We start from the raw sequence: 25,437 nt of genomic DNA, 5'->3' as shown, positions 1-25,437 counted from the left end.
TGCAAAAACAGAGCTGGAAAGAGCAAATAGAGCGAAATGAGGCATGGCTAAAATGCAGGATCTTTTTGGTATTTTTTTTAAATAGTTTTTATAGGTGTTGCTATCTGTTTTGTGTAGCGTGGTTCTACAAGCAAGTCAATGTATTCATTGGGTGGTATCAGAGAGTTACACGGGTCTGTAAATGCAATGAAAACAATTGGCCACAGCAAATCATTTATATTATGTAATTTTTACTTTTGAATACTTCAGTACAAAGGATGTATTGAATAATTTAAGTGATGTGTACACATATAAATCATTAGTCAAAACAGGGCTACATTTGATTTAATTAAAAGGTATAATATGTGGTAAACTGAAGAGCAGTTTGGGAGCCGAAAGAGCCGGCTCTTCTTGGTGAGCCGAGCCAAATGATCCGGCTCACCAAGAAGAGCCAGAATTCCCATCACTAGTAGATACCCACCGGTGCGCGAGCTCTCTCTCTCGCTCGCTTGCGCAGGCACAAAAAATGGCTCGTGCCACACACACAGAGCAGAGCTTGAATGAAACAGACCCAGAAGTAAGCTACTTGTACTCACGAGGCCTATTATGTGCAGAATCCCTCTCGCTTTCAGGTGGTTTTGATTGAGTGTCCACACGTGGACGTTTAAGGACTAAAAAACGATAAATTTTTCACTTTGCTGTTAGCAAATCATTTGGGGCTCCAGCTAACAGGAAGTCATTCAAGTGTCACAAAGTAATTTAACCTATGTGTAGGTCAAAAATCGAATGGGTGCTGGCCATTGGCCTAATCATATCACCTGTGTTGGCTTTATGTTTTTGGTCAAACATTTATTTGTTTCACATTTGCATTGATGTAATCAATAATTTTTCCGATTTAATTTAATAAAAATAATAATAATTTAAAAAAAATAAATAAAAAAATAAAAATTCTATCCCTAGCTCCCCCCTGGCGCCGCCCCTGGATGAGAGGTGTGTGTATGCTGTCCACACGAGGCGTTATAACGGTGCTCGTGGATTTATTATGACCGTGTGTAGGAGGCATATCTGGGACAGAGGAATGCCGCGAGCTCTGCAGTTTATAAACCAATAGGTTAAAAACAGCAGGCTTCTGCAGTGAATGAACCACCTCTGGAGTGTCCCCCTGTTGGAAGAGACCCAAGGGGATCACCACGTGACCAGCTGACGCCAATGCCGAGGAGCTGCGTCACGGAGAGGGCTGTGTGGGTTGTGACATGCCGGAGGAGAGCTGTCAGTTTCTCCACTCGCTGCCGCGAGAGCCGCGCTCTGCTGGCTGAGTTTAATTCCACTCCCAGATAAACATTTGTCTGAGAGGGAAGAGGACAGCTCTTCTTCCAATTTATTATGAAACCCAGGCTTTGACAGATGCGATACGAGATGTACCGTCTGTAAAGCGACTTCCTCCCTGGAGCAAGCCAGCAAATAGCAGGTCGTCCAGAGGAAACCACACTCTCATCCCTCCTCTGTGTAGCGGCTCCAGCCTTCTCTACACACAAATGGAGAGACAGCAAGCGCATTTCATGGCATCTGCAGGCAGTGGCAAGTCCTTCCGGCATATGCCACAGAGGCAGCTACTCTGTGGTAGCTGTGGCAAGTCCTTCCGGCATATGCCACAGATGCCATAACTTGCCGAGGCATCTGCCGCTGCTCAACGGGAGTTGCCACAAGATGCCAGAGAGAAGGTTTACAGTAGCTGCCACTCGCCTTCCGTGGCAAATGCAGCTATTTAAACCCGTATTTATCGTGTAAAATGTCGCTGTTTAGGCATGACTTTATCGAACTGATCTGTACACAGGACTGATGTGCGATCTCTATTTTTCAAAAAGATTATACATTATCATTTCTATTAAATTTTACTTGGAGCATGGTTTGCTAAAATAAACAAACGTGCTATATTTATGATGAAATATTGGCGAGTGAGGGTTGCAACGCCCTTGGCAATTGTCGCTTCTTGAGGGGAGTTTCCACTGCTTGCTACGATAAACCAGGTGTATGACTAGTAAAGACAAATAATTAACAAATAAATATCTGTATTGACACAGCAACGTGTACACTATTAGACTTGGCTACAGACTTAGGGCAGCTGTAACTGATTGCAGTTGCCACTGCTAGTGAGATGCTAAGGTTTACTTTATAAATTAGGCAAAGGACAGTTATATTTGCCCCATGCCTTCAGCAGCAGCAGGCCATTCACTTTGATTTGATCCCGTTATGAAATGTCATCATTTCGATAAAGAAATGCTACATAAACGTTATCTTGCCCGTTTTATCGAACCATCTCCGTTTCTAACTTTCAATATATTTAAAAAGAGATCTCTCTCTCATGCGTGCGGGGGCGGGGCCTCACAGACATGCTGCTGCACTGTGCACACAGTTCTGCCAGTAATGAGGATACATTTTGTTAGGAAACTTTTCCACCAATAATTCCAATAAGTATTCCAAAATGTATGTTACGATGTGTGAAGCAGGTAGGACCCAAATGCAGATTTATGTGAAATTCCTTTATTTCAAGGCTATAAGGACAATGACAGAACAGAACACTCACCGTGGACAAGCCAATACACAAGACAACCCGACAAAGAGAGACAGAAAACACACAACTTAAATACACCCAGAACTAATCACATAAACACGAGACAGGTGAGGAGGGAGGAGAAAACACATAGGTACCAGGTGAACACAATTGGGTAATCAGAGAGGGAAACCGACAGAAAGCAAACAGGCAGGAAACGGGGGTGAACACTTTACAAAATAAAATAGGAAACCCAAAGATAGAAAAGGACACGAAAAATACTAACACAGACAAATCCTAACAGTACCCCCCCCCCTCAAGGGACGGATCCCAGACGTCCCAAAACAAAAAACAAAAATCCAAAAACACAAGCAGGGTGGGTGGAGGGGGTCCGGAGGACGGGACGCATCACTAAGCCACCAGGGTGGGAGGAGGGGGTCAGGAGGACGGGACTGAACTGACCGCCCAGGGGCAAGGCAGAGGACCAGGAAGGGGTCTCGGGCGGACGGCCCGGGGGCAAGGCAGAGGACCAGGAAGGGGTCTCGGGCGGACGGCCCGGGGGTAAGGCAGAGTCCAAAAAGGGGGATTCGGGCGGACGGCCCGGGGACAAGGCAGAGGACCAGGAAGGGGTCTCGGGCGGACGGCCCGGGGGTAAGGCGGAGTCCAAAATGGGGACTCGGGCGGACGGCCCGGGGGCAAGACAGAGTCCAAGGTGGGGACCATGGAGGGGCGAAGGCAGCAGCAGGAAGAGTCAGGGGGCCGGGCCCGAGGGCGAAGACCAGACAGCTCCGCAGGCCGGGCAGGAAGGCGCTGACGGGACAGTGCCGGAGGCCGGGCAGGACCCGGTGTCGGAGCTGGTGGGACAGGCCTCGGCAGGATCCCCCACGGAAGAGGACCAGGACACGGGATTGGCAGGACCCCCGGCAGGAGAGCAGTCGGCGGGGCTTCCAACAGCACAGGACAAAGGGTTGGCAGGACCCCCGGCAGGAGAGCAGACGGCGGGACCCCCAACGGGACAGGACAAAGGGTTGGCAGGACCCCCGGCAGGAGTGTAGTCGGCGGGGCCTCCAACGGCACAGGACTAAGAGTTGGCAGGACCCCCGGCAGGAGAGGAGTCGGTGGGGCCTCCAACGGCACAGGACAAAGGGTTGGCAGGACCCCCGGCAGGAGAGTAGTCGGCGGGACCTCCAACGAGACAGGACAAGGAGCTGGCAGGACCCCCGGCAGGAGAGTAGACGGCGGGACCCCCAACGGGACAGGACAAAGGGTTGGCAGGACCCCCGACAGGAGAGTAGTCGGCGGGGCCTCCAACGGCACAGGACTAAGAGTTGGCAGGACCCCCGGCAGGAGAGTAGGCGGCGGGACCTCCAACGGGACAGGACACAGGGTTGGCAGGACCCCCGGCAGGAGAGCAGTCGGCGGGACCTCCAACGGCACAGGACATGGGGTTGGCAGGACCCCCGGCAGAAGAGTAGTCTGCGGGACCTCCAACGGCACAGGACCTGGGGTTGGCAAGACCCCCGGCAGAAGAGTAGTCTGCGGGACCTCCAACAGCACTTCAGTAGGGACTTTAGATGGGACTAGAGAAGGGACTAGAGAAGGGACTAGGAAAGTGACCTGAGGAGGGACTAGGGAAGGGACTAGAGAAGGGACTACAGAGGGGACTAGAGAAGGGACCAGAGGAGGAACTAGAGAACGAAACTCGAGAGGAGACGCGAGAGGGGAACTAGAGAGGGGACTTGAGGAGGGACTAAAGGAGGGAACTGGAGAGGGGACTCCAGAGGGGACTAGAGGAGGGACTAGAGGAGGGACTTGAGAGGTAGCTTGAGAGGGAACTGGAGGGGTGACTTGAAAGGAGACTCGAGAGGGGACTCGAGAGGGAACTGGAGAGGAAACTTGAGAGATGACTCGAGAGGTAACTCGAGAGGAGACTCGAGAGGGAACTGGAGTGGTGACTTGAGAGAGTTGGTTCGCCAACAGAACACGGGGGGCTGGAGTCGGCCGGTATGCTGACTGGACTCGTGGAGCTGGCGTCGGCTGGAGAGCCAGCAGGAGACGAGGTGCCGGAGTCGGCCGGTATGCTGACAGGACTCGGGGAGCTGGCGTCGGCTGGAGAGCCAGCAGGAGACGAGGTGCTGGAGTCGGCCGGTACGCCGACAGGACACGGGGAGCTGGCGTCGGCCGGAGACGAGGGGCTGGAGTCGAAACCATGGCTGTTGGGGCCAGGACTGAGGCTGGAACCATGGCTGCAGGGGCCGGCACTGGAGCCGGAACCATGGCTGTTGGGGCTCGGGCTGCTAGCCTGGCCTTGCGACGACTCCTCTTAGCAGCCGCCTGAATACTCCGTGGACCTCCATAAGCCAGACGAGTTCCGGAATACGACTCCTGGACAGGAGCAGGAACTGGGGCAGAAGCACGGGTTGACTTCAGGCGGAACCCACCAAGGCGTATGGTGCCAGATTGGGAATTGGGAGACATGGAGCTAGCATGCCTAGGGCTAGCAGGCCGGGAATCACATGCTTGAAGGAAGTCCAAAATCCAGTCAGGTAAGAACTCAACGAAACATGGTTTCTCTGCTGCCAACCGGAGCGCCTCTACCAGAGCGGCCCTCTTCTGCCGAACACTGGACGCTCCCTTCCACCAATCGAAGCAGCAAGCCAGATAAAAGGTTAAATGCTGCAATTCAACCTCCCATGGATCATCTGCTGGGTCCATTTGTGGTCGGGTTGTAATGTTACGATGTGTGAAGCAGGTAGGACCCAAATGCAGATTTACGTGAAATTCCTTTATTTCAAGGCTATAAGGACAATGACAGAACAGAACACTCACCGTGGACAAGTCAATACACAAGACAACCCGACAAAGAGAGACAGAAAACACACAACTTAAATACACCCAGAACTAATCACATAAACACGAGACAGGTGAGGAGGGAGGAGACAACACATAGGTACCAGGTGAACACAATTGGGTAATCAGAGAGGGAAACCGACAGAAAGCAAACAGGCAGGAAACGGGGGTGAACACTTTACAAAATAAAATAGGAAACCCAAAGATAGAAAAGGACACGAAAAATACTAACACAGACAAATCCTAACAATGTATTCACTTCAGGTTTACGAAAGTAACTGTATTCGGATTAGTTGTTTTTCAAATGTAACGCGAGCTAAATACAGTTAGGCTACTTGGTTTTTGTATTCTGATTACGTAACGCTGTTACATGTATTCCGTTACAACCCAACCCTGTGTACAGATCATCAGTCCTGTGTACAGATCAGTTCGATAAAGTCATGCCAAAACAGCGAAATTTTACACGATAAATACGGGTTTAATTAGCAGCATTTGCCACGGAAGGCGAGTGGCAGCTACCGTAAACGTTCTCTTACTCTGGCATCTTGTGGCAACTCCCGTTGAGCAGCGGCAGATGCCTCTGCAAGTTCTGGCATCTGTGGCATATGCCGGAAGTACTTGCCACAGCTACTGTACCACAGAGTAGCGGCCTCTGTGGCATATGCCGGAAAGACTTGCCACTGCCTGCAGATGCCACGAAATGAGCCAGGCCCTACTGCAAAAATGGGAGGAGCCAGGAAATATCCGAACGGCAGACGATTGTCTGGTCTGATATTCCCTGAAATGAGAAAACGCAGGAATCTCCTGTGTTTCGGGATGATGGGTACGTGGAAGTATGCATCCTTCAGGTGGAAGTGAACCAGTCGTCCTGGTGAACACATTCCAGCACCTGTTTGATCGTCAGCATGTGGAATACTGACAGATCGAGGATGTCTCATTGCCCCAGTCTTTTTCGGGATTAGAAAAAGAATGGGAGTGAAAACCCCTGATTTTCCTCCCTTTGAGGAACCCTGGAAATATCCTCTTTCAACAGGAGTTCCAGCAGCTCGGATTGGAGCGCAATACATAGCTTCTGGGAGGACAGGAGTGTTTCCTGTATCCCATTGAACTGTGTGGGGGGGGGAGAGGCGAACTGCAGGACGTATCCTCTGCTGATCAACCTGCTCATCCATCTGTCCATCAGACCCACGTGCTGCCACTCTGAGAACAACTCTGACGGTACGTCCACACAGCAGCTTTTCAAAAATCTTGAAAATCTTGGAGCTGGGCGTGTCTGACAGCTTGGCGATTTTTTGCGAGCAATGCGACCAACAACCAATCACATGAATCTCCCGCCCCCGACATACAAAGCAAAAAACCCCGGGGATTTTATGCGAGCAATATATATATATATAAACTCCCCAAACAGGCGAAAACCTACCAGTTTCACCCACTGTCTCTGCCACCTCCCTCCATGCTTGGTTCCTCTGGTTTGTATCCCGTTAATAGTTCTGGTCGTAAAGAACCGGGTGATTTGCTACCGTAATTTCTCGTTTGGAATATGAGGAAATGAACTGCGGTCTGGTTCTCCCTGCTTACACGCGGTTTGATTGGCTAGTGCTTCTACTGTCAGATTTGCATAAACGTGTTTGATTGGCTGGCGCTTCCAGCTCAGCTTCAAAAGTTGAACATTGCTCAACTTTGGAATCCTGGAAATCCTGGACATCCTGGAAATCTTCGCTTCGCTCCACCACAATGCAGTTCGGCGAAAAGCGAGGCAAAGTGACATCATCCCCATTCAAAGTCAATGGGCAGAGAAGCATTGGAAGCGGTGGAAGTTTCTTCTGAAGCTGCTGTGTGGACGTACCGTGAGAGCGGGCGCACGTGCTCGAGATGTGTTTTTGGTCGTCATGGTGACGAGCCACGCCAGAGCCCCTGCCGCCACTGCCCGTGAGGCAACCCAAGGTGAGCTTGGACCGAAAGGGCTGCGCGGGGGCCTCCACACACTGCGTCTCACTCCGACTCTCATCATGAGGCGCGTACACGCTCAGGGGATGGATGGAGGTGTGTGCAGTGCTGCCCACATGAAGCGTTATAACGGCGCTCATGGGTTTATTAAGGCCGTGTGTACGAGGCGTATCTCGGACAGAGGAATGCTGCGAGCTCTGCAGGTTATTAACAGGGGTTAAAACCGGCAGGCTTCTGCAGCGAGCCCTTCTGTCTACTAATCAACAGATTAGTGGCAGCCGGCTTAATTAGCGAGCTCTGCAGTTTATTAACCGACAGGTTAAAACCAGGCTTTAGCAACGAGCCCTGCTGGCTATTAACCGACAGGTATAGGCAGCTGGTTTACACAGGGCGTGAGGCAACCCCAGGTGGGCTGGGACCGAACGGCTACGCGGGGCCTCCACACGCTGCGTCTCACTCCGACTCTCATCATGAGGCGCGTACACGCTCAGGTGATGGATGGAGGTGTGTGCAGTGCTGCCCACATGAGGCGTTATAACGGCGCTCATGGGTTTATTATGACCGTGTTTAGGAGGCGTATCTCGGACAGAGGAATGCCGCAAGCTCTGCAGGTTATTAACTGAGGTTAAAACCGGCAGGCTTCTGCAGCGAGCCCTGCTGTCTACTTAATCAACAGATTAGTGGCAGCCGCGAAAGGGCTGCGTTTCACTCCGGCTGTCATCATGAGGCGTGTACACGCTCAGGGGATGAGTGGAGGTGTGTGCAGTGCTGTCCACATGAGGCGTTAAAACGGCGCTCATGGGTTATTATGACCGTGTGTAGGAGGCATATCTCGGACAGAGGAATGCCGCGAGCTCTGCATGTTATTAACCGATAGGTTAAAACCAGCAGGCTTCTGCAGGGAGCCCTGCCGTCTACTTAATAAACAGATTAGTGGCAGCCGGCTTAATTACCGGCTCCGCTTCCTCGGAGGCTCTCGCAGAGCAGACCAGGAGCGGGGGAGCCTCACTCCCCTTTGACTCGCCGCCGGGAGACCCAGTGCTGCGTGGGGGCGCAGGGGGATTACCCAATAGCGATAGCCTTACCCCCTGATCCCACCAGAAGCGTCTGCGCTGCGCTGCGCTGCGCTGTCTTTGTGTGGGTTATGACCTCCTCCTGCGTCATAACCCACCAGGCGCGTTTCAAAACGTTGCTGAAGCGGAGCGTCGTGTGTGCAGCCTCGCAGTTGTTGTTGATTTTGGAATATTTCCTGGACATTTGTACTTCTACAAGTAGTAGGCTATGTAGTTAAATGGTTTATGTTTGTGTCTGTTTAAATCGTGTTTATTGTTGTTATTTCCTATTTTGTTATGTTGTAGACTACAGACACAGTTAATAATAATTGTAATATTCCAGTTATAAACGACATGAATCAAAGATGTGTTGCTGTATTTTAGTGGTAAAAAAATATGCATTCATCATCATAATTATTCTATATATATATATAATTTACAGTGCCTGTAAACCGGAGGAGAACGCTGGCATGTATTCTCCGACTTGAAAGACGGTGGTGGGGGGGAGGAGAAGGAGCCGGTTTTGGGTGCACCCCCTCAACCAGCAAAGCAGACAACAAGGTGATTTTCATCACTTCCTGCCTGCGCCGCGCTGCGCCGCGTCAAAATAGGATTCATCCTATATTTTAGAAATTCCTTGCGGCGAGGAGCTTCTGGGACGCTTCGAGCCGCGGCGCGGCGGGTCTGGTGGAATAGCACCCATTGACTAGAGTGGCCGCGATCGCTAAAAAAGCCGCAGCGCAGCGCAGCGCAGCGCAGCGCAGCGCAGCGCAGCGCAGCGCAGCGCAGCGCAGCGCAGACGCAGACGCTCCTGGTGGGATTAGGGGGTTAGAGGGCGAAGCCATATACGAAATAGAACAGTGCACAAACGCTACGAGACAGAATTCCCTCCTAATTCTGCCATACGCTCCCAAAAGGTGAGGGACCTGAAAGGACAGCTAAATGCACAGAAGTCCATTTTTACCAGGCCCAACAACAAGAGCAAGGCTGCTACCATTCTTTCACACATACATACGGGTATTGGGCCGAGGGCGACACCGTACTTCCGGTATCCGCCATTTCACGCTAGGTGCAAGCAGAATATCATAGTCTATTGCCTTAATCAATATCTAGTCAACTCTAAAATACCACATATATGCAATGGCATGATAATATTATTGTGACAAGTGGGGTATTCACCTGGTGTTTCCAGAAATTAGACGTAGATGCAGCCAAAATCGAAGAAGGCCACTTTCAAGGTTCGTTTTTCCATACATCTGCAGGCAGTCTTGTAAGGGCAATCCGACAACCCACACAGCTCTAGTTTACGCTGGAAACGACCTAGAGCACACCCCTCAAGTCCAGAGATGTCATCCGAAGACATGCAGCGATTTCTTCGGTCGTTAATTCAGAAAAGAAAACTAGTGCGCTCTGCCTGGCTACGTTAGCTAGCTGTTTATATTTGTACCTCCAGGAAAATGGCGTATGTATATATATATATATATATATATGGCGCGCGTTGCATTGTGGGTAGCTCGTGACGTCACTGTGTGTGATTACCCCTCCCCCCTTCTGCCTGGCTGTGCTCCCTGCCTTGCTGTCTTCTGGCAGGTACTGGGAGTGTCGTCCTGTTTGTGCCCGCCCATCTAGAGGCGGAGCCACCAGAAGGCATAAAGGTTTCCCAGCTGCAAGGATCAATCTCTCTGATTCAGATCCTGGCATGCTGCAGCAACCTAAGCCTACAGCCTGTGTTAGGTTTGATGCACCCTCCAACACCCTTCCACACACTCACACACTGCTCACACTACTGACAGTCTGATTCTTACCACATTATACATCAGAGGTGTTCTTCAACAATCTGTTAAATAAATATATATTTGGCATTAAACTCTGTGTGGCCTCCCTGTTTGTTCCAGCCTTTGGAAGGTTGTAACAAGTGGGGGCTCGTCCGAGATCACTTCCGGTGCTGGATAAAGGACATGGTGACCTATTTCAGTCAGGGAGTGTTCACACAGCTGGTTGGTTGACTCTGAGTTTTGTAGGGGAAAATAGGTCAGGTTGATCTTACTGTCTAAGTAACTGGTCTTACTCACAGTTGTGTTTCTGTCCAAGGCAAGCTATGTTTTCCGGTATTGCTGTTTTGTGTTAAAGGCTGTCAAATGTTTGGAACCCTTATTCCTGTTAGGTATAAGCAATGAGAGACACAAGCTGTCTCCATTGAACCTTTTTTTGTTTTTGTTTGTTATTTTTGTGTAGTAAGTGGCTAGAGCATTTGCTCGGGTGCACTCCATGACTGCCTAGGTGATTTTCAATTGCTGAGAATTAACCGGGTCACTGGGCTTTTGTGCTTAAAATCCTACCACAATTCTACACGAAGACTAGGGGTGAGTGAGTCAGTAAGCATTTGGTAAGGCAGTTAGCCAGAGGAGTGGAGTCTCCATATGTAAAACTGTCTTTCACTATCAGTACTGCTGGAAAAGCCTTGCCTTGGTCGGTAAACAGTTAAATGGCTTCTATTGAAGATTTTGTTGAGTCCCCAAATGAGGATTTGTTGGGTACTTATAAAAAAGATCAGCTTTTGAGAGTGGCTGACCATTACGGTCTTGAACTTCCCAAAAAGTTGAATAAAGAGGAGTTGTTGGTAGAAATAAAGGCACAGTTAGTGGAAAAAAGTATTTTGTCTGTCTTTCTGGGGCCTACCTCCCAACAGTCAATTGAGTCAGGTAATGTTTCAGGTGTGGCTCCAGTCCTGTCTGGACTTGGGGTTGGACTGTCATTTAAAGAACAGAAGGAGCTTCTCATGCTACACTTGGAACGTGATGTGGAGATAGAAAAGTTGAGACAAAATGCCCGTCTTCAGGAAGCAGAGATCGCTCAAGTTCAGGTTAGACAAAAACTAGACTTGGAGCGCTACAGATTGGAGCTGATGAGTGAAGGTAAGCTTCCAGCTGAGACCAGGAGAGCTGCAGAGACTGCAAATCAAGCATTTGATATTGCTGTTAATTTGAGGATAGTTCCGAGGTTCAACGAAAAGGACCCAGACATTTTCTTTGTGTTATTTGAGCGTCTAGCTGAGGCACGAGACTGGTCTGATGTTGAGCGCACCCTTCTGCTGCAGTGTGTCTTCACTGGAAAGGCCCAGAAGGCTTTCGCTGCCATGACTGCTGAAGACAGTAGCAATTACCAGTTGGTGAAAGCTGCTGTACTTCAGGCATTTGAGTTAGTACCTGAAGCATATCGACAGCGTTTTAGGTTACTCAGAAAAGAGAAGCAGTCACATATGGAGTTTGCTCGTGATTTAACCACTAGTTTCAACCGTTGGTGTGTTTCCTCACAGGTAAAAACTCTGGAAGATCTGCAGGAGCTTATCTTGCTTGAGCAATTCAAAGGTACCTTGCCTGACCGTGTTGTTACCTACATTAATGAGCAGAAAGTAAACTTAGTTTCAGAGGCAGCCAAGCTGGCAGATGAGTTTACTCTGACCCATAAGGTGTTTTTTGGCGACAGCCGTAGTCGTGGAGATGCGGGATACAAAGAGAGTAGTGCGGGGGCTCACTTCAGTAAAGGTGTTTCAGAAGGAAAAGATAAGTTTCCAGCTAGGATTGACCATGGGAATCGGGGTAAGTTTGACCCCAATCGTGTCTGTAATTACTGTTTTAATAAAGGACACTGGAGAAACGATTGTCCTGAGTGGAAGAGAAAGTCCAGGCCTGGGCCTGTGTCGGCAAAAGCGTCTGGGGCTGTAGCATCGTTACGTGCAGTAGAAAGGGAAAATGTCATTGTGGCTGTGCGGAAACGCACTCAGTCCTCCTTATCTGAATCGGTAATTCAGGCTCTTGTCAGTGAACATGAGGAGATAGACCCTGGTTATAAAGCTTTTGTGTCTGATGGTTTTGTTTCACTGGTCGGGAGTAAAGAGAAAGTACCGGTAAAGATATTAAGGGACTCAGGGGCGTTGGACTCGTTTATTGTTGGTTCTGTGTTACCTTTCTCTCCTAAAACAGACACCGGTTCCAGTGTTGAGGTCCGGGGGATGGGATTAACCGTCTTCTCTGCTCCACAGCATAAACTAACATTAGTCTCCAGTCTGCTGCAAGGGGAAGTGGTCATGGGAGTGCGTCCTTCTCTACCTATGGGGGGGCATACAGATCATCTTGGGAAATGACCTGGCTGGTGATCGGGTATGGCCTGAGTCTCCAATCTCCCAGGTAGAAGGTGCCAAGTTCCCCAAAACCACTTCTGTGATGCCTGCCAGCGGCGCAGTAACACGTGCTGCCAGCCGTATTGTTTGTGACCTTACAAAAGATAAGAAAAAACAATCTGTATTTCCTGTGCCTACCTTTCCTTTGCCTTTGTCTTGTAGCAACCTTGGGAAAGAGCAAAAGAACGATCCCACCCTGCAGGCTCTGTACAGCCAAGTTCTACCGGATGAGGAGTTCAGAAGTGCAGCCCGTGGTTATTTTCTCCAGGACGGTTTGTTGGTGAGAAAGTGGGTTCCCCAGGGAGATTGTTTTATGGGTGAGGAAGTTGTGCAAGTTGTGTTACCCAGTAAGTTAAGACTCACTGTGCTTCAGACTGCTCATGACGGCATTGCAGGTCATCTCGGTGTGAAGAAAACATATAATCGGGTTGGCCGTTATTTTTACTGGCCACTTCTGAAGAAAGACATTGCTGCTTTCATTAAAACTTGCAACACTTGTCAGTTGACTGGCAAACCGAATCAGGTCATTAAACCTGCGCCTCTGTATCCAATTCCAGTTGTTGGTAATCCATTTGAGCATCTGATTGTAGATTGTGTTGGACCATTACCACGCTCTAAAGCAGGGAACAACTTTTTGCTTACAGTCATGTGTCAGGCTACACGTTATCCTGCTGCCTATCCCCTTAGGAATATCACCACCAGGTCAGTTGTAAAAGCGCTGACACAATTTATAACTATTTTTGGTCTCCCGAAGATCATCCAGTCAGATCAGGGGACTAACTTCACTTCAAAGTTGTTTGCCGAGGTGTTACAGCAGTTGAATATCAAACATTCACAGTCAAGTGCCTATCATCCTCAGAGCCAGGGAGCACTTGAGAGGTTCCACCAATCCTTGAAGTCTCTCCTCCGTTCATATTGTACGGAGTTGGAAGGTGACTGGGAAGAAGGGTTACCCTGGTTGATGCTGGCGGCAAGGGAGGTTTCACAGGGGAGTTTGGGTTTTAGCCCTAATGACCTGGTTTTTGGTCACAATGTAGGGGGCCCGTTGGCCACCCTACACGAGGATTGGCAAGCCAAGAAGGCCCCGTCAAGTTTGATAGACTATGTCCATGGTTTCAAACACCGCTTGTATCGGGCTAATCAAATGGCAAGAGAAAAGCTACAGTCTGCTCAAACTAAAATGAAAAGCCTCTATGATCGACGTGCAGAACTTTGTGAGTTGAGTCCTGGGGATCAGGTTTTAGCACTGCTGCCTGTAGTTGGCTCCCCGTTTCAGGCCAAGTTCTCTGGCCCTTATACAGTGTCCAAGAAGTTGTCAGACCTCAACTATTTGATAGCGACCCCTGACCGGAAGAAGTCGGTGCAGTTTTGCCATATAAACTTGCTAAAACCGTATTTTTCCCGTAAACCTGTGCCAGGTGTGGTTTGTTCTGTTTCCTCAGATGCTGCAGTGGTGACAGTGGGTCACCCGTCACCATCTCTGGATGTGGGGGCAGGGGTTAAGGTTGAAGAGGAGTATTCCCCAGATGATGGTCTGTTGAGAGGACGGCTTAAGAATTCGGAGTCACTGGCTAATCTGGGTGGAATGCTGGGTCATTTAACCGAACCGCGGCGCACAGAGTTGGTCGATCTAGTTAAAAACTACCCCTGCCTGTTTGGAGACACTCCATCTCGCACCCACCTTATAGAACACGATATTGAGGTGGGTGATGCTAAACCGGTACGACAGCGTTTTTACCGCATGTCTCCGGACAAACGAGAGCATTTAGAGGCAGAAGTTAAGTATATGCTGGAGAATAACATTGCTGAGCCGTGTGCTTCTAGTTGGTCTTCTCCTTGTTTGCTGGTTACGAAACCAGATGGTACATTTAGACCATGTACTGATCTCCGCAAGGTGAATTTAGTGACCAAACCTGACTCGTTTCCACTCCCTCGCATGGAGGACTGTGTGGACCAGGTCGGTTCTGCTAAGTTTGTAAGTAAATTTGACCTGCTAAAGGGTTACTGGCAGGTCCCGTTAACGGCAAGAGCTAGGGAGATCGCCTCATTTATCACGTCCAGTGGGTTGTACTCATACACCGTAATGCCATTTGGGTTACGAAATGCCCCAGCCACGTTTCAACGCCTGATGAACCAGGTGGTGTCAGGTCTTGCTGGCTGTGCTGTGTATCTGGATGATGTTGTGGTATACAGTGACACTTGGAAGGAACATCTCCAACACATTAATGCGCTGTTTGAACGTCTTGCCTGGGCTTGTCTGACCGTTAACTTGGCAAAGTGTGAGTTTGCTAAGGCAACGGTCACCTACCTGGGTAAAGTAGTTGGCCAAGGACAGGTTAAGCCAGTGAGGGCAAAGGTGCTGGCAATTGACCGGTTCCCTGTTCCCACAACCAGAAAAGAACTCTCTCGTTTTCTGGGCATGGTGGGGTACTATCGTGGGTTCTGTCAGAATTTCTCTACGGTGGTTGCGCCCCTCACCTCTCTTCTCAGTCCTAAGGTCAAGTTTGAATGGTCTCCTCGATGTCAACAGGCTTTTGAGGCTGCGAAAACTGTGTTGTGCTCGGCTCCTGTCCTAGCAGCACCCCAGATGGACCAGCCCTTCATTCTTCATGTGGATGCTAGTAAGGTTGGAGCTGGGGCTGTACTCGCGCAGGTTGATGAGAGCGGCTCCGAATGCCCGGTAAGTTTCTTCTCTAAGAAATGTAACTCTCATCAATTAAACTATTCTATCATTGAAAAGGAGGCACTGGCACTCATCTGGGCGTTAAAGCATTTTGAGGTGTATGTTGGGAGTGGAGTTGGGCCCTTGGTGGTCTATACAGATCATAACCCCCTAACCTTTCTGCACTCGCTCCAGAATCCAAATCAACGCCTTATGCGTTGGTGTCTCTTCCTCCAGCCTTTTCATCTGGACATTAGGCATGTCAAAGGTGTGGATAATACAGTGGCTGATGCCATGTCCAGGGCTATAACCTCCTAGGTTAACTAGTGTTTTTCTCCCTGCAGGGGTGTCTGTTTTTTCTGTTTTGCCCTCTCTTAAAATGCTTCTTAGGTACCAAAGTTGCTGAGGGGTTGAGCAAGAGGCTACAGATGTGCTTGCAGGTTGTACGAACATTTGAAGGTTAACTTTTGTTGTGTCTATTGTGTTTGGTGGTTGTGTTTTTGTGCCTCAGGTTGGAGGATCCTAGTGGGTCCTCCATTTTAAGGGAGGGGGTGTGACGACCCCTCCCCCCTTCTGCCTGGCTGTGCTCCCTGCCTTGCTGTCTTCTGGCAGGTACTGGGAGTGTCGTCCTGTTTGTGCCCGCCCATCTAGAGGCGGAGCCACCAGAAGGCATAAAGGTTTCCCAGCTGCAAGGATCAATCTCTCTGATTCAGATCCTGGCATGCTGCAGCAACCTAAGCCTACAGCCTGTGTTAGGTTTGATGCACCCTCCAACATGCTACAACACCCTTCCACACACTCACACACTGCTCACACTACTGACAGTCTGATTCTTACCACATTATACATCAGAGGTGTTCTTCAACAATCTGTTAAATAAATATATATTTGGCATTAAACTCTGTGTGGCCTCCCTGTTTGTTCCAGCCTTTGGAAGGTTGTAACAAATAGCATCTTATTGTGTCAGTCACGTTCTTGCGAAACACATGAAGTCTTTCAAAGACGGCGAAGTTGTGAAAGAAGCTTTCCTGGAGGCTGCCGACGCGCTTTTTGGGGACAGTAAAAATAACAGTTGCATTTCAACAGGTTTTTGATATAATAAAAACTCAAGTTAGATACCGTTATTAATCATCTTTAAGTTTTAGTTTGTTTGAACTTATTCATTATATTTATTGTACAAAATGGTATAAGAATGCAAACTTAAATTGATTATAGTCTATTATCAATTCAGGTTAAGAAACATGCTTGCGTCCTATTTTAAAGGCATTTCTTTTTATACTCTACTAAAATGCAACAAAAAAAGGGTTTAATTCTATTAATTTTGTCTTTTTTATTGCACTTTGGCAACAGATTCCTGCGTAGCTTCAGATCTGAGTTGTCTTATTAGTAAGCCTAATTTATAGTTTTGTAGCAACACTATTTTTATATAATGGCAAAGAAAGGGTTCAGAGTCTTTTCTTTTTTTCCTGTGTCATATGTGTCAGCACTGTTCAATGTTTCTTGAAAACATTACCCACTGTAGTATGTGACGTGTGAATAAACTCCAACTCTGTATCAACAACACTGTTGTGTAACTTCAGTTAAATACTTGTATGTGTGTAGATTAGAAAGAGGTGAGATAAAGGATCTGCAGTATTTTATGAAGTATTAATCGTACAGAGGTCAGTTTTATACAAGTAGAAGTGTGTATTTACCTGGTTGTAGGCTGTCAGTAATGGCTACGCCTCTCTATTTGGACTGGTAGATCTCGGCAGACTGGCAACTTTAAAAGTAGCTCTCAGTTCAAAAAAAGTTGGGCACCCCTGATGTAAACGGTCTGCAAAGTCACAAACCCTCAAAGTACACCCTGTAGCGAGTAAAACCCTACACAGAAAAGACCTGTCTATGCTGCCCCAGAACGCCTCGTTGGAGATTTCTCTTTTTCCATTGTTTTCTTCCTGGGTACAGTGACGTGCCCATACTCAAGGGCCAAATCTAAAGTCCACACAAGTGAGTAAATAATAGAAGTCTGGTAATGAAATTTGCTTTTTGATTGCAGGGCGCTGTTTGTGAACCAAGTGGGTCTGTGCCTCATTGTGAGCAGTGCAGCCACCTGCGGCATCGTCATGTTTGCCTATTACATTAACTGTGATCCACTGAAGTCTGGGAGGATCTCTGCCCCTGATCTGGTACTCAAGACACTCATATTGATGCCTGACCAAAGCATGATGCTGTTTAGCGTACAATTAATACCTGGTCATTAAAGTTGTTCAAAGAGAGTCTGTACCTCTAAAATGTAAAATGTTTACTTTGGCTGTTCACCACACCGATGCTTGAATTCAGATCAAACAGCGGTGAAAGCTGTTTGTAAATTTGCAACGGGATGTAAAAATGATCTTGTTAACGCCTCAAGACAGTGAGACATTATTTCATTTACAGTATGAATTTGATCATATACTATGAAATGACTGGAAATAATAAAAATGTTCTAAGACAGAAATTCATTTTTCCTTGTTTCTCTTTATCTCTCATCTCATAAAGTACATGCCGTACTTCGTGCTGGACATATTCAAAAATCACCCTGGATTTCCAGGTATTTTCCTTGCCTGTGCATACAGCGGGACTCTGAGGTATTCAATCTTCAATCTAAACAAGTAATTAGTATGTTGATGCTGATGTGGGATAACTAGTCACATGCCTTTTTACAGCACGGCTTCCACAAGTATCAATGCAATGGCTGCAGTAACAATGGAGGATCTGCTGCGACCTCGTCTGGTCCACATGACCCAGAAGAAATTGATACTCATTTCCAGAGGACTGTGTCAGTCTAAACTCACCGAAAAACATTCCCCTAATTGACTTTCTATCCATTTGCTGGAATTTTTTGGATACAAGTCTTATTTTTTCATTATTTCATCACAATTCATATTTCACATTGACCACGTATTAGATAATACCATTTTTGTTTGTTGTATAATTAATATCTTCTCTCTTAGCTCTTCTGTACGGAGTCGGTTGTATCACGGTAGCTGCTCTCTCCTCCCTCCTGGACTTGGGAGTTCTTCAGGTACACTATCTAAAGATTACTTTATCTCATGATGACCTATACATGACTTTATCAGGAACCGAACAACGGTTCTATACGATTCTACAGAGTATACAATTTACTTTGTGTTCTGTAATAAAGTCTAGAACTCTTTTTATCTTCTCTGTACAGGGATCGTTCACAGTAATGGGGGTGGTCAGCGGTCCATTACTGGGTGTATTCATTTTGGGAATGTTTTTCCCAGCAACAAACAGGCTGGTAAGTTGCTTGATTTTTCCTTTAGTGTGCACAGTAGTTCTTCTGAGTCTGTTATTTAGAAGAAACAAAACAATGTACAAATTAACACATCTTAAATATGTAGTTAAAGCCCTTGGCTTTAGATTAACTTTAGACAGATGTTCTAAAAGGTGTGTAAAGGTTGGTTATCTTTTTTCTCAGACAGAAAGATGTGTGCACAATATAACAGAACATTTAAAGAAATTGTATTTCTGTCAGAGCAACATCTTCAAATCGAACTTAACAAGATGCTGCCTCATACCGCTTTGCCAAGTTGTAACTACAATATCACTACCTTGTTGCACCTGGTAGAGCCACAAATATAAGTTACAAACTGGGATTCCTTAAAAGAAATGAATGCAGCAGTGGCCAGAGGGAAGTGTATTCATTATAAAAAAAGAGAAACAGTTACATAAATTCCTTCACTTTGTGTTATTACTGCACAACTTCTGTTTTATTAAAAACACTTCTGGCACATTTTTGTCATGTAGACATTGCATGAGTGCATGAGTGCAGTGCCTCAATCTATCAAGGAAGCATTTGATGTTCAATATCCCTTGTTAAATCTTAAGTTTTGAATCACCTTTAGCTGCTGTATAACTGCCACCAGTAAAATATTGTCTTGTCTCATGCTTTACTGCCATACGGTTTACTGAGTTGAATGATTTTACATTGGGTGTGTTTTTCTTTTTTACCAGAGTGATGTGAGATCACTTTTTAATTTAACTATAGGCCAATCTCTAAATTGTCAGTTCTGGCTAAGGTGCTCGAACGACTTGTGAGTGAACAAGTAAAGGAGTTTTTAATGTATAAATGATATCCTGTCTAAACATCAGTCAGGATTCAGAAAGAAACACAGCACCATCACTGCGACAATGAAAGTGGTAAATGACATTACTACTATTTTAGATAATAAGCAGAGTTGTGCAGCTCTGTTTATTGACCTTTCCAAAGCATTTGACACCGTTGATCATCGCATTTTAAAGCAGAGGCTACTCAGTATTGGCATATCCAGCAATGCAGTGGGGTGGTTTGTAAACTACCTCTCTGAAAGGTCCCAATGTGTTCATTTTGATGGACTGTCTTCTGAATGGTTAAACATTTCTAATGGTGTACCACAAGGTTCTGTTTTAGGACCACTTTTATTCTCCATATATATTAACAGTGTAGGTGATAATGTGGATGAAGCTACTTTACATTTGTATGCGGATGATACTGTGATGTATTGTGCAGGTCCCTCCATTAAAGAGGCTGTTGTTAAATTACAAGCTGTTTTTAACACTATTCAGACTCAGCTCTCTGAATTAAAGCTTCTTTTAAATGTGGATAAAACCAAGGTAATGCTCTTTTCAAAAGCTAAAAAGACACCAGAGCCTGTTTTAGATATTGTAACTTCGCAAGGAACAAAACTTGAAGTTGTTGCCTGTTACAAATACCTTGGTATCTGGCTTGATGATTGTCTCTCTTTTAAACTCCATGTCAATAACCTGCTTAAAAAACGGAGGGTTAGGCTAGGTTTCTTCTACAGAAACAAGTCCTGCTTCTCGCTTGAGGCCAGGAAAAGGCTAGTCACTGTGACCTTTTTACCTGTGCTGGACTATGGTGATTTGTTGTATATGAATGCACCTGCCAATTACCTGAGCAAATTGGATGCTGCGTATCACAGTGCTCTGAGATTTGTCACAAATTGTAAAGCGCTTACACATCACTGTACACTGTATACCAAGGCAGGTTTACCATCACTCTCTGTACGGAGGCTCAGTCATTGGTACACGTTTATTTATAAAGCTTTGTTGGGTAAACTCCCGTATTATATCTGCTCTCTGATAACACAGAGAGTTGCAAGCAGCTATTGTCTGAGGTCATATGATGTAGTCTTGTTAGATGTGCCAAGAGCAAGGACTGTCTTAGGTAAGACAGCTTTTATGTGCGCAGCTCCACTTGCTTGGAACAATCTTCAGCAAGAATTGAAACTGAGCAATCTCATTCCTCTGCATGTTTTTAAAGCTAGGCTAAATGAAATGCTTGCTGATACTATGGGCACTTGTAAATGTCTATAACTATGTATCCTGTAAATATAATGTATAATGTCCTTTATTGTTTTATGTTTCATGTGGAACCTATATGCTGCAGGTCTCCCTTGAAAAAGAGATCTATGATCTCAATGGGACTAATCTGGTTAAATAAAGGTTTGAAATGAAATGAAATTAATAGAAGTACCCCCTCTTCTGTTAAAAGTCATATTTGTTCTTTCAGGGAGCGTTCTCAGGAATCTTTGTTGGATACTGTGTCTCTCTGTGGTTGGCTGTTGGTTCAACTCTTTACCCACCCAGTGAGGAGACCATGGGGGTCCTGCCCAGCTACACAGGCGAGTGTGAACTCAACGTCACCCTGAACAGCAGCACTCACCAGGACCAACTCTCCATCTCCACCCCGCTTCACCCCGATGACCCAGGGTCAGTGAGTCCAACAGGCCTGCACTGAAACACAACTGTTTTTCCCATGTTTGTTTTAAGATGGAGATAGCAATATAAGTAACAGTAGTAGAAGTAGTATTGTATCATGTTTCGTAATTTTAGCCACTTTTCAGAGTCATTTTGTGTCTCCCTATTGTTTAGACAGACTCTCAGCATATAGTGTGTAGCACAGCAAATTCCAGTGTGTCAAGATGCACTTTGTGTATCGCCTTCATCATTCTATTTTTGTAATGTGAGTTTTCTCCAATATTCATACTTACGCTTTCTCATTTCAAACAACTTCTGAATACAGTCAGGAAACAAATAATTGTTTGCAGCAGGAATTATTAAAATGTTTTGTACAAAACGTAATAAAAATACAAATGTATGAATAAATACATTCCTTAAAGGTAGGGTAGGTAAGAATGGAGAAACCAGCTCGAGTACGATAGAATTTGAAAGTACACAACCGGAAAAAATCAGCCCCTTCCTTCAGACTTCCTCACAGAGCCCCTCCTCCAACACACACGAATGCGCACATGACCAATGAGGGCACGAGATAAGTTTGTGCACAGATGGAAGGCTGACAGGCAGGTAGGCCATCCAGTTATTTTAGCCGGGCCGGCTCAGATGATTGGTCGTGCTTTTTACAGCAACACGTCTTTCACAGATGAATTTTTTTAATGTATTTATTGTCAAGGCATTTAATGTATTCATTGCTATCGGGATGTTAAGAGCATTCCATGGAATATAACAAAAAGTGTTTCTGAAGTGAATTACCTACCCTACCTTTAATGTTCGATTGGGTGTAGCGCAGTAAATAAAAATCCCGGTCATAGTAGCCTACTAGATGCATGTAAACACATTTTTACTCAGTCCTTTTTCTTTTTAAAAACTAGGGGCCTGCTAAACTTCTACTCTTTGTCCTACCTCTACTTCGGTGCCATGGCGACGATTTCAGTCGTGCTAGCTGGGCTGATAGTGAGCTATGCAACAGGTATGAAATAAAGACAAAAGTAAAAACTGCTGATACACGATGACACATGATCCAGAATGACTGTTTTGATAAATTACACATTATCATAATATAGTATCAGATTTACCTTCAATGCCACCCAACAAAAGTTGCTGTTTTATCAAAGCTCCACCTTTTTGTGATACTGTATTAGAGAAAGATTCAATTCAACTCTCTTGTTGTTTGTGCTTTATAATTGGATTAAATAACAATGTTAATTGTATTGTCATTACATATTTAAAATTGCTTTTCTAAGTATCAACATCTTAGTATTTTAAATGCATTTCCAAATATTTAGCATTTTATTCGTTTTAAATTCTAGAGTTGTTTTTTTTGTTGCCATTCGTCTGCTTTATCACCTGTTATATTTGCAGTTTATTTGTGTTGTATTTCTTTCAGCTGCTTCATATAAACCTATTTCTCTTAATTTTCCTTATTTTTGTAGCAACTGTAAATATTTTAACTTGTAAAGCAATTTGTGAATTGTATTACATTGTTGTTTTTCTTTACACACAGGACCAACAAAGAGGAATAATATTAAAGAAGGTTTGTTATGGTGGGATCTGAAAAAAAAACAAGTAGATGTCCCATCAGAGCGCAGAGTAAGTACCAAAACATTTGCTTATCACTTTGGTTCCATTAGTTTTATTTGTGTAGATGCACTGTAGAAATGTAAGAATACAGATGACTTTCTTTATGATATATGATATATGATTTTTATTTTATTTGTTGAAAGGTAACACAGGGCTTTTACCTGTTGGGTTAACATTTTCTCTATGCTTTTCATCCTCTTCCAAAGTATTATATATTTGTTGTAGTTTGCACAACAAAATGAAACACTGCCAATACTCTTAAACCTAAATTATTGTGAAATAGATTTTGGACTGACAATAAATGTGGGTTTTGTTTGTTTAAAGCCTGTAAAAATGTCCAGAAGGTTCCCCTGTCTTCTGCACAATGGATGCTGGGATAGGCGTCAGCCGAATCTCAATAACAAGGTAAAGTAATTAATTAATACATTATTACTTAAATAAACAAAAACGTCGGGTTACGTAGTGTAACCCTTGGTATATTAGCACAGGCGGAGACCTCTACTGGACTCTATGGGTACTCTCTTACCCCGCAAGCATTCTCCCACTGAGACTTCTATAAACGTAGCCGGCCCTGGGCGGGCCTACCTGAATGCGCGCGCATCACACCGTATAAAAGGAGGCCTCGCCTCCTGACTATCATCCTACACTTCTCTTCAGCGAGCGGAATAGGACTGACAGTGCCCCGAGTAGAGGGCTCCGCCTGTGCTAATATTACAAGGGTTACACTACGTAACCCAACGTTATATCTCTCACAGGCTCCGCCCTCTACTGGACTCTATGGGTACAGTGGGTGGAGCCGCGATGTATACGCGCACTGTCGTCCAACAATATTCCACCCTACTGCCCCTGACCGGCTATTATGGTCAGCAGCTGCTGCCCCACCTTCTCCTTTAACCCGGTTGTAACCGAGGAGAAATCTGGGCTGTGGCTGACAGAGCACACCCTGCTGCGCTTACCTCGAAAAAGTGTGCTCAAAAAACAGTGCCGGGGGACCCCCCCACCCTGGATGGGGAGAGCCCCCTCGGCCCCGAAAGGGCTAACTACACGCCTGCCTCACTGAATCCCTAAGGATAACAGGGAGAGCGCCAGAGCCCCTGCCCACACTCAAACACTGACCCCGTGTCGAGTGTGTGGACTAAAGTGTGGAGGGCTCCCCCCCTCCTGCTCTCGGCAGGAGGAGAGCAGCCCTCCAGCCCTGTAAGGGCCCAGTGCGCCACCCCCGCCCCTCCCGGGACCCTCCGAAGGCCCGAGAACAGCGAAGGCGCATTACGTCCGGGGAGGGGGTCAGATGCCAACTGACCCACAACCCCCCTCCCCCCTACCAGTCCTGTGTTGCCCCCGCAAGTACAGACGAGGAGAAAGAGCCCGACATGTCCAAGAGATAAAACCTTATGAAGGGGCCTGGCGTCGACCAAGACGCCACTGTGCATATATCCTCCACACTCACACCGTTGAATAAGGCTGTTGACGCATCCACAGCCCGTGTGGAGTGTGCACGAACCCCCGTGGGGCAGGCTCTCCCTGCCTGTCCGTAGGCATGTGCAATGCACTCGCAGAGCCAGCCTGCCAGGCGTTTCTTGGACAAAGCTTTCCCGATCACCCCTCCCCCGAAGCACACGAACAACTGTTCGGTGCGTCTAAGGGCAGCCGTGCGCTCTACATAAGAGGCTTGTTTGAGACACATTGCGGCTCGCCTCGAAAGTAGACGAGAGTAGCCGATCGCAGCCGGGGGAGGTCTCAAAAAGCTCGCCTGAAGTCGGACAGCTCGGAGACGGCTTCTTCATCTTCTTCTTCTTCTCTCGGTTTTTTGGCGGATTGCAAACAACTTTAAGGTGCATACCGCCACCTCCGGAGTCGGCTTGACTCGGTTTGCATTTATAAAGAATGCACAAATGTGTTTAATTGTTAATGTCAGATATGTACTAAGTAAATACATTTGTTCCTGCTCAAGATTAGATTAAACTTTATTGTTATTGCACATATTACAGGTACTGAGAACGAAATGCAGTTTAGCTTCTAACCAGGTGCAACAAGCAGTGAAGTGGAAAGTAATGTACACAATCTACAGAATAACATATAGAATGAATTGAATGATGAATAAACAGTGGGGTATGAATACACTAGATATCAGCCTGTGAGCAGTATAAACAGTGTGTATGAATATGCTAAGATATATAAAGTATGAAAACGGTAAGCAGTATAGTATAAAATATATAGATATTCATTTCATGATGATAAACATTGTGGAACAATGATGAAAAATGGGAATGGATGTGGCGACGTAAAACTGACACAAACAACAACAAACTTTTGCCAGCCAATTGGAGAGTTTCATCAGCAGCACGTGGTAAAAACCACCAATGAGCGCTCAGCTCGAGATACCAGCAAGCCGTTTCCCATCAAGCATTTCGCTTCCGCAGCTCGTGGAGAGCAACTGCGCCAACTCGCCTCGCCTCGCTCTCAAGGCTGCGGGCGTCTTTGTCCCGCGAGATTTCAAAGTCTCATGTGGGCGAGCCTCCAGAGCAAGTCGGACAAAATGACTAACCATCATGCAACGCACTAGCAAGACGTTGATCGCAACTGCGCAGGTCTGCGCAGGTCTTGCTGGTCTCAAACAAGCCTAAGATGCTAGCGCACGCACCGGGCAGAGGAGGTGCAGTTTAGCTTCCCTGGTCCCACATGGGGGGGGAAGCCTAAAACCCCCTAACTGAATAGCCCTTGACCTGAACGCACTCCTTAGGCTCTTGGGCCCAAAGGAGGGGTTCGGTCTGAGTGTCGCGCCGCTCCGGTCACCCCGAATCTGTAAACAGCTCGGGTGCACCGACAGAGCAGTTAACTCGGACACTCTTTT

General features: G+C 46.5%; 1 protein-coding gene across 3 annotated transcripts in view; it reads left to right on the top strand.

Annotated features, from left to right (window-relative positions):
- slc5a5 (solute carrier family 5 member 5) overlaps positions 1-25,437 on the top strand; it is a 72,498-nt gene that overhangs the window by 42,462 nt on the left and 4,599 nt on the right. For all 3 annotated transcript variants that reach the window (XM_034082043.2, XM_034082042.2, XM_034082044.2), the window contains 9 exons: positions 17,260-17,389; positions 17,742-17,830; positions 17,909-18,021; positions 18,197-18,267; positions 18,418-18,504; positions 20,779-20,978; positions 21,878-21,975; positions 22,510-22,595; positions 22,911-22,991. In XM_034082043.2, the coding sequence (XP_033937934.1) occupies positions 17,260-17,389; positions 17,742-17,830; positions 17,909-18,021; positions 18,197-18,267; positions 18,418-18,504; positions 20,779-20,978; positions 21,878-21,975; positions 22,510-22,595; positions 22,911-22,991 (955 nt within the window). The remainder of the gene's footprint in view (positions 1-17,259; positions 17,390-17,741; positions 17,831-17,908; positions 18,022-18,196; positions 18,268-18,417; positions 18,505-20,778; positions 20,979-21,877; positions 21,976-22,509; positions 22,596-22,910; positions 22,992-25,437) is intronic.

This window comes from Pseudochaenichthys georgianus, chromosome 4, assembly GCF_902827115.2.
Source record: "Pseudochaenichthys georgianus chromosome 4, fPseGeo1.2, whole genome shotgun sequence".
Taxonomy (NCBI): domain Eukaryota; kingdom Metazoa; phylum Chordata; class Actinopteri; order Perciformes; family Channichthyidae; genus Pseudochaenichthys; species Pseudochaenichthys georgianus.
This window is presented reverse-complemented; position numbering and strand designations above follow the sequence as displayed.